The sequence below is a fragment of the Fragaria vesca genome, linkage group LG3 (genome assembly GCF_000184155.1).
Source record: "Fragaria vesca subsp. vesca linkage group LG3, FraVesHawaii_1.0, whole genome shotgun sequence".
In the NCBI taxonomy this organism is placed as follows: Eukaryota; Viridiplantae; Streptophyta; class Magnoliopsida; order Rosales; family Rosaceae; genus Fragaria; species Fragaria vesca.
The window spans coordinates 15024786-15033751 of NC_020493.1; the positions used below are offsets into that span (position 1 = coordinate 15024786).

The 8966-nt window shown below is 38.7% G+C and overlaps 2 protein-coding genes across 3 annotated transcripts; both read right to left on the minus strand.

The window, feature by feature from the left end:
* Positions 1–1372: 1372 nt before the first annotated feature.
* LOC101300890 lies at positions 1373–3631 on the minus strand. 2 transcript variants are annotated; one of them, XM_004294392.1, is made up of 5 exons: positions 3449–3591; positions 3272–3333; positions 2595–2888; positions 2336–2517; positions 1373–2160 (listed from the first exon to the last, which is right to left on the minus strand). In XM_004294392.1, exons 3-5 carry the CDS (start codon positions 2739–2741, stop codon positions 2040–2042), a joined length of 450 nt encoding a protein of 149 aa, XP_004294440.1. In that variant the 5' UTR covers positions 2742–2888; positions 3272–3333; positions 3449–3591; the 3' UTR covers positions 1373–2039. The 2 variants fall into 2 exon arrangements, 1 of the variants encoding a protein (XP_004294440.1); XR_184244.1 differs by having other exon boundaries at positions 1373–2205; positions 2336–2501; positions 2595–3631.
* A 606-nt stretch (positions 3632–4237) lies between these two features.
* On the minus strand, positions 4238–8762 carry LOC101312909 (aspartic proteinase A1-like). The gene is made up of 14 exons (XM_004294348.1): positions 8729–8762; positions 7735–8111; positions 7583–7643; positions 7352–7446; positions 7163–7275; positions 6840–7014; positions 6708–6747; positions 6540–6604; positions 5726–5839; positions 5515–5579; positions 5211–5367; positions 5004–5123; positions 4775–4863; positions 4238–4639 (listed from the first exon to the last, which is right to left on the minus strand). Exons 2-14 carry the CDS (start codon positions 8104–8106, stop codon positions 4555–4557), a joined length of 1551 nt encoding a protein of 516 aa, XP_004294396.1. The 5' UTR covers positions 8107–8111; positions 8729–8762; the 3' UTR covers positions 4238–4554.
* Between the last annotated feature and the right edge of the window lie 204 nt (positions 8763–8966).

Sequence of the window (8966 nt, forward strand, 5' to 3'; positions counted from 1 at the left end):
TTTATTTTTGTCCACTCACTCTAACGTGTTCAAATGTTTCCCCTGGGCCCTTCGTTTTAAAATGCCCAGTCTGCAGAGTTCGGGTTGGACCTAGTAGGAGACGAGGCATAGTCACCTGCATTTCCACCACTTTTCATCAGTAGGTTATCTGTTTAACCTACTTGTGGTTTCATTTTCCGCTAGTGTTTAGTAGCTCTGAATACTTGGGTTTAATGTATATTATTTCGGTTGTGGGTGAAGACTTGTTGACGTCTTAGAATATTTGTTGGAGGATTTATGTTATCTTTTGGATAATTATATTTGATGTTGGATAATGTTGTGTTGTTGTGGGTAGTTGTTTTTGGGGAGCACATAGGCTCCCGAAGTTAAGGTTGGATTAAAAAATTTTGGAAGTGTTTGCAGGTTTTCGTTAGGAAGGGTTGTCCATTTTCAAGGGAGGTTATGCCGATTTTTCGGTAATATCTTTCTTGGAGGTGGTCCCCGCACGAGTTACTCCGGGTTTCAGGGTGAAATTCGGGGTGGGTCGTGTCATTATCCCATCGTTTAATCCTGACTCTCCATTTCCCTCGTTTAATCTGGACCATTGTCCAAGCTATTTAAGGGAAAGAGAGGTCAGTGAGTCAGTCTCTGTCTCAAACCCTAGCTAGTTCTAGCGGGAGAGAGAAGCAGAGGCGCAGCCGCACAGGCTGCCAGTCACTCCGCCGCCGTCGAGCTGCCACTTGACGATCGACGACCACCATTCTACTCGTCTCTCTCCCCTTTTTCTATCCCTGCCACCGAATCCAACATGTAACCACCACCAATAGATCGAATTAGAAAACCCTAAATTCCCATTCCCAATTCCATCTCCGGCAAGTTCTTGCTTCCCAATTGTTCCAAGACAATATCTCGGCAAAGGGATGCACGGGAGTTGTATCTTGTATGGTTCTTCTTCAAATAACACAGTTTGCTACGGAATATAAATATAATGTAGGTGTAGTTTGTCCATTCCACATACATCAGTTTACAGGAGTCAATCGTTTGAATGCTTTTGCGTCTACAAGCCGAAGCCGCCTCACCCCTTCAGAAGCAGAAGTGGGGAAGATCACTATGGCACTGGTTACTCTTTCTGCCTAAATTTGCAACACCAGGAAGTAGAGGAGTAAAAGAAACACAAATGTTGTTGATTTCCTAGTTGTTTTGATAATTACCTTAAAATGGTATATTTTGTACTGGACTACGGCTTCATATTCATATTGCCTTGTTTGAATTGATGAAATGTCATAACTCATAACTCACCTTGTTATGGATTGAATATCCATATGAACATATTTTGTGAAAGGAGAGTTGATGAATTTTGTGTGCTGAGGGTGTGAATGGCTTGGATATTTTTGTGAATGGCCAATCTTATTACATTCAAGTCTCAGTTTAAACCAAGTATAACAGTTTATCAAATAGAATAAAGTCTATTGTACATATTTTGTTAGAAGTAAACAAAACGATATAATAGATCTTTGTGCATACTTTGAAGAAGTTCTAGCAATTTCTAATTCCATGGCAATGTCCAAAGACCATACGAGTGCCTAAGAAAAAAACCAAATGTATTAATTCCAGAATTTCTGTTTGTAAATTGCACCAATACTCCAAAAAAGTTTTATCAATAATTAAAACACAAACTTGACAAAAGATGGCCAACAAAGCCTAGCATTAGCATATAGATGGACAAGTTGCGCAAGGCATATGTACACCTACACTATACACTAAAAACCGAAAATGCAACACTTTTCCAAACACCATCACACACGGGATTTTCTCTTGCGATGGCTGCAACATTTCCATCTGTTGGGAGGCTTCTCATGGATCATGCCTGTCGCTCTGCCACATTCAGGGGCAACTACTTCAGTTGCAACTGCGTTCATTATCAACATTGTTTGTATGCAAGTACAATAGCAGAGTTATTATTCCTAATGTAATTTCTTTGTACCCCAAAGAAAGTAGGCAAGAACCATGAGTCATCTCAAGTTAAGATTACAGCCCTATAATGTATGTGCAATAATAGCTTAGAAGAAATTGGCACGGATAATATATTCGCATACCTTCGAAGAAATTGAGATTGTAGGGCAAAGACATTGGATATCCTCAAGGGACACCCCAAAATCCCCACTACGGGTAACCTCTTTCCTGAATTAATCAATTAATGCACTGGTCAAAAACAATGATGCTTTTCTGCAGTCACAATATCAACCAAAAATGAAATGAATTATTGAAAGCAGATGCACAGAAACTTCATATCGCATTGATTGACCAACTTAAAATCCTAAATACATGTAACAAAACTTATAATCTCTTTACTAACCTAGACTCATGTCCTCCTTTCCTTGGCTTCTTAAATAAGAACTTTAAGACCTTAGAATCCTTCCGTGATATCTTTCCGATCAAAGGAAATTTCTTGTTTCTGTTTGTACGTTTAGCCTCTTCCATTGCGTCACTTTTTCCATTTCCTTTGTCTGTCTCCCTCTTATCTGCCAAATGGTCAATCTGTTAAACGGTTCAGTATCAATAGGTCATATATCACTAAAGCCATTTTAGTAACTAGCAATGTTTTAACATGTTACCTCGTTTGCAAGGATTTCCCCACAGATTCGGTGCTTTCCACCGCTGTCCAATGTTATTGGGGGGTTGAGACTAAAATTCTGTTTTTGTGACTCCTTGAGAATGTCAGCCACCAATTCCATGATTAATGTGGAATCCAGGACTACCATGAGTCAATTCATTGGTCTTGCCTTTCCTGGTAGCGAACCTTTCTCTGAGTTTTCTTCTCTTATTTCTTTCGCTAGAGTCGCCACTTGAGGCCTCATCTCATTTGACGCCATCACCAACATGCGTATATATTATCTCATTACATCAGACTAAATATCATGATATCACAAATTTATAATCAAAATCAGGTATATAGAGGTATAAACAAGACAACTAAAAAACAACATGAATTAAATGCAGCTAAACTGCTAAACAAATAACAAATCTAGAAGAAGACGCATATGAGATGATTAAAAGGTATTTGATTATAAAGACCCAGCTAATCAACATATCTACATGCAGCTAAACATGGAAGGTAATTAAAATTCGTAAACTAAGCATCAATCTAAATACATAGACGTAGTACCATCAAAAAGTCTTCTAACCCAGTAAAACCTAGACTCTCGAATTGAAAAAAAAAAAAAATCTTCCAATTCAACCCAACATTCAAATAATAGTAATAATGAAGGAGAGAAGAATAACTTAGTCTTACAACTGAAGAGAGTAAGAGAGGCGCGAGCCACTGAATGGGAGAGTTCAAGAACAATGCAAAATCTGAAAAATTGAATGTCAATTTAACTCTGAAAATCTAGATTAAGTAGTGAAACTGAAAGAAAATTTGCGTGGGAGTACTCCCCTCGAAAACAAGTTTAATATTTAACCTTCTTACCTCTCTCTCTCTCTCTCTCTTTGGTGGGGGAACGAATGGTGGGTTCGTTCTCTTGAAGCTTGGAATGGATGTACTTGATCACAATCGGAGCAAATGACTGCAATTCTCGATCGGAACAGCAATTTGTAGTCGGTGCAGATTTCACGGTGAGAGAAATCGGAGCCCTGGCCGGATTCGGATACCGCGTGGGTTTTTGAGGTTTGAATCGGAGACTTCGAATCTCTTCGTCGGAGCCGTCATGGGATTAGGCCAGAGAGCAAGAATGGATTTTCTTTTTAGGTATGGGTCGACTGTCTGCCTCCCACAGTGATATAAGGTAATTTCGTTTTTACTGCAGTTTTTTTTTTTCGTTTGCATCTGACTAACCAACGGAATCTCTCCGTCTTAACAACTTCTGCTAACAGACGTTAGACCCATGTGAACGGTTCAAGTGCACCTAGGTGCCCTGAATCCGCTCCGTTGATTTGTGTGTCCGGACTCCGGAGTTTACTTGCGTGTAGTGCCAAATAAATTACCCACAGCAACAATTTTGAAAAACAAACAGTCCTGCTGCAACAGAACGACATAAATTCGCTTCAATCGAACAGACCCCGACAATAGGCCAACCCTTGCAATTTTGAGGAACAAGACTCTTCTTGTCCCAATCACATAAGTGCAGAGGAAGACATCAACTTCCTAGAGCAACATCCACAAGACACTCACATGTTGAGCGAAGTTATGGGGATGACAGACACTCGCATGTTAAACATTCAACAACACCCGCACGTTAAACATTCAACAAGGCAAATACCATCACCGATACCAGAGGAAAAAAGCCTTTCCCCCTCTCTACGACCATAAACAAGAAGCAAGAGAAGTATATACAGGCATATCAGTGTCATAGTGTTTCAAACAATCCATTTTCTTAATTCAAGAGCAACCTTCAGACAATTTTCAACAGCCAGACGGATGGATTAATATTTACATGTGACCACCACTCACTACCGTTGCTGCCAGTACTAGATAAGTTTCTTTTTAAATTTCTACAAACTCCAAAACATAGGAGTGGCCATTATAAAAGGGGCACGACAGAGCAACAAGATGAACTATCGAAGCCAGAGCTTTATCTATGCAGCTTCTGCAAATCCAATTCTCTCCTTGCCAAAGTCAAACACTGTGTGGTACTGACCCATGAACACATCTCCCAGAATCCTGTTGCAAAATGACACAGATTTAATTAGTGATGATGTACATCTCAACATCAAAAGTATCTACCACCAGATTCAGGGCTCAAATGATCACATAAGACAAAAAAATTAAGAAAACTGGAAAATAGGTAGACTATACCAGAGTGGTCCACGAGGAGGTGGTACATCCAAAGCAGTAAATCCACTGATGCATTGTGCTACCTCACCCTCGCCTACTTTGAGCACATACTGATTTCCATCAAAAAGGAAAAGTATACCACAGTTAGTAATGAAGTCAACAAAGGTGTGATCTCTTAATCTTGTATAACAAACATAAGACCCAAATTGGTCTCTAGAAAATGTATACAAACATAACCATTATATCAGACCTGCTCAGGGGCTAGATCAAATTGCTTTCCACCAATTGTGAAGGAAACACTAGGCATGGAAGACAAACCAGCACAATCAACAGCAGATTCTCCCATTGGGCTAGGCAGCCGGTCACAGAGCTGCAATTACAATCTTATAACCATGAGTATGAGGAAGCCAATAAACTGCAATCTAAAGAGAGGCATTAGATGTTAGAGCTGCTTCACCTGATTCACATAGTCAAGTATGCGATCCTGTGTTTGATTCTGCTTGAGCTGATTTTGCATCCATACAACAGTCATCTCACAAGCAGAACACATAGCATCAGATAAGCCAGCAGATGACTTGTGATTGTTCTCATCCACAACACTCTTGATTCCAACACTGACCACGATCACATGAGTAGAGTGCGTAGTTAGCAACAAAATAGATAAATTGAGTAAACAAATTCATAAATCAATAAAATTTAGAACAAGGTTAACTAGAACTTCTTTCAAACATGTAAGCAACAAGAAGTAAATTGAGTCCAACCTTACACCACGAGTCCCATCAAATGTGCATAACCCAATCTGAGAACAGATCTTCTGTGGTTGGTCCTGCCATAATTGAATATAAAAAATTGTTCAAAAATGGTTACTCTTGAATTAAGAACAGGTACGCATAAAACTCGCTTCAGGAGTTGTGAAAACCAAAAATGGTTTACTGGTTTTGCATATGACGATGGTACATAAAGAAGTGTTACCTTTGCTAAAATCATCTTTATTATGGTATCTCCATATTCTGCAACCACAGTCTTGCATTCTTGACTCACAATGCCAGTGGCTCCAATGGCATGGTTGAGTTCAGTAATAATTGTCTGTTGACAACATATAGAGCACAAATTACACAATTAACCAAAAATAAATGGTACTCTGCAAGTATGCACACGCTAGTTGTTGAAAAAGAAATAAATTAGCTACCATCTCAAGTCAGAAAACCCATATAGATAAGGCTAATACCATCTAAATTCTGCAACTATAATTATGCTCTCTAAACCAAACCCTAGCAGCTTCAATGGCGTTCAGAGATAACAGTCACTTAACAAGAAAACAAGGAACATGCAACACGTTGAACAAACAAACAACGAACACAAGTTTCACATTGACAACCAAAATGATTGTCAACAAAGAGAAATCATTCTGCCACGAAAAACAAGCAAATCACGAAAAGCAGAAAAAAAAATTTATTTTCATCATGTCAAAAAAAATGATGACTAAGAAAGCAACCACTGGTCCAGCATAAACAGTAAAACGAGAATTCCATATATTGCTGCAGTAATTACTAGAATGAAATTCTTGATGGGGTGATGAGGAACCAACAACAGACCATATTACCATAATAGAATGAAGAAGACAATAATAAGCTTCAGGAAGGATATAGCATGAACATAGCCAATGGCTGATCATGAATGTAGAAAACAATGATGTGCAAAGCAGCAAACAGCAACCAAAAAACTAAGGTATCATCGGAAATCTACTCCAAAACTAAAACAAACACACACACACATGAATACGTACCGTTGGGCCAACCAACAGAGAAGTTCCAGAATCAGCAATTGCTGCACATCCACCGGCACAAAATCCTGTAATAACTCCCAAGTCATACACGATGCTAATATAAGTGTGTATGAAACAAAATATAAGAGTAGGAAAAAAAAAAACCAACCATAAAAATGTTTTCCTTACCAGTTGTTTTACCGTCGATCAAAACATCACCCATGTCAAACTGAAACATAAGCATCAGAATGGGCAAAGTTAGAAAATCTTGAAAATCACCTAACATACTTTCGATATTCACAGCAAATGGAAAATCAGAACACCAACCTGCCAATAGCCCTTCTGAGTAACAGGAACATATGTGTGCTCTCCGACATAATGATTAGGATCCACTCCACCAAAGACAAGTTCACCTCCTTCTTCTTCGTCAGCATTGCGGTTAAACCAGAATGAGAAAACAGCTTCCTTAACAAGACCCTGCTTAACCATGTTATACCTGGAGAACTTCTAAAGTCAAAATCTCGAATAATGAACTATCTGTAATTCATATACTAAATTTTTATCCAGAATGGATGGAATACACAACCTAGATATTAGTAACAGGATAGGAACTAAAATTGAAAGTATAGGAGACGGGGAAATACCAGACAGGAACAGCATTTCCAACTGAAATTTCTTGAAATCCAAGGCCAAGTATGCCATCAAATTTGGCTACCAAGAATGTGATGCCAGGCTCCTTGGTCGCCTCGATAAATTCCTGACAAAACCACATGTATCGGTTCAGGTAAATTCAACAAGAAGTTCAGAACATAAGACAACAATCTTAGATATACCTGATCTTGCACCACAAGATCACCAACTGTAACATGGTCTTCACTAAAGAAGCCAGAGATTGCACCAGTTCCATACTGGATTGCTGCAGGCTTACCTACACAACAGGAAAAAACCAGAATATGTACTCTGTCATCAATGCAAATGTTCTTCCAAAACATATATGCCTATGTACCCGATCTACAAGAAAGTAAAGATAGAAAAAGATGTGATGGCAGAAACATCAAACATACCATTTTTGCTATAGGTGCTTGAACTGCTTGATTTGTACTTTGGGTGTAGATAGCAGGCAATCTGCACTCAAAAAAAACATGCATAAGATGTCTTGTCCCCTAGCTCGCAACATAAGAGGAAACTCACTTAATATGTAGGAACAGAAACTCACCGAGAAATAACACTTGGAAGAAGGCACCCACAAATTTGAGCTACCAGTGTCAAAGATCACAGTGAACTTCTGAGGAGGAGTACCAATACCAATCTCCCCAAAGTACTGAGCATCCATGTAATTCTTGAGAGACACAATATCAATGTCCTGGTCATCTCCATAGGTTCCACGAAGATTATATTTGTGGATAACAGCTCTCACAGCATCTCCATTCTTGGCCTGGAGATTAGCAGCAACCCGGTTATTCTGATCAAACTTCTTCTTTTTCAGTCCAACACGGAGCAATCCATCATTGGATGCACAAAAAACCAAAGGAAACAAGAGGAAACAGAGATACAGCGTCGCGGTAACAGACTTAAGTTTGGCTTCCATGTTATCTGCATGCAGAAGAATCTGGTTACTAAATCGCATAAAACACTAACCAAATAAACTCATCCACTCAAACGACTAAAATCGGCAATAAAAATTTATAGCAGGTACTCCAACACAGATCAGTCAACTTTCCTAAGACTTCAACTAATATAACTAATATAAATTCAAAAGTAGAAATCCCTAACACTTTTCTTCATCTTCTTCCTTCAATTTCACATCAAAATTTATAAAATAAAATATAACTTACAATAAAATTCAGCACAGGCTCAACAAAATAATCCGATTTTCCTAAAACAAAATACAGTACATAATCTATGTAAAGCAGCCGATCACACTCAAATCATGCAAGGTTTCAATTCGCTCTCAAATTTACTCGATCGTTGACCTCCAAAATCTCCTAAAACTTTCAGAGTTTCCAAGATCAAATTACACAGGAAAAACAAAGCTCGAGCACTCTATAAACCAGAACAGCAAATATAACAAAAGCTATAAAAAAAAAAATTAAAAAAAAAATTACCTGGCGATCATAAACAAACAAGGCTAACGAAGCTAGTAGAAATGAGAGAGAAGATTAAAGAAAACAGAAACTAAAAATGGAAAAAAATTGAGATGAACTACTCACAGTTGGGGGAGAGAGAGAGAGACGAGAGAGACGACGAGATAGGAGGAGAACGTTGAGGGAGGTTAGATACTTGTATATCGTTTGGTTCTGGAAGCTGACAACACGACGCCTGTGCCGTACACGTGTAACGCGATGATGACCCATGGCTACGGTCCAAAAATAAGCATATATCCCCTTTGCTTACCTGAGAAGAATTGGACAATTTAAAAAGGGGGGATTTGATTGGACTAGGCCCAGC

Excerpts from the sequence above, each read along its gene's own strand:
- LOC101312909 (XM_004294348.1), bottom strand. The coding sequence starts at position 8,106 with ATGGAAGCCAAACTTAAGTCTGTTACCGCGACGCTGTATCTCTGTTTC. Across the intron at positions 7,447-7,582 it reads AAGCACCTATAGCAAAAATG|GTAAGCCTGCAGCAATCCAG; the intron begins GTATGTTTGATG and ends CCTGTTGTGTAG. Across the intron at positions 4,864-5,003 it reads TTGATCTAGCCCCTGAGCAG|TATGTGCTCAAAGTAGGCGA; the intron begins GTCTGATATAAT and ends GATGGAAATCAG.
- LOC101300890 (XM_004294392.1), bottom strand. The coding sequence starts at position 2,741 with ATGGTAGTCCTGGATTCCACATTAATCATGGAATTGGTGGCTGACATT. Across the intron at positions 2,518-2,594 it reads GGGAAATCCTTGCAAACGAG|ATTGACCATTTGGCAGATAA; the intron begins GTAACATGTTAA and ends ACCGTTTAACAG. Across the intron at positions 2,161-2,335 it reads AAAGGAGGACATGAGTCTAG|GAAAGAGGTTACCCGTAGTG; the intron begins GTTAGTAAAGAG and ends TGATTAATTCAG.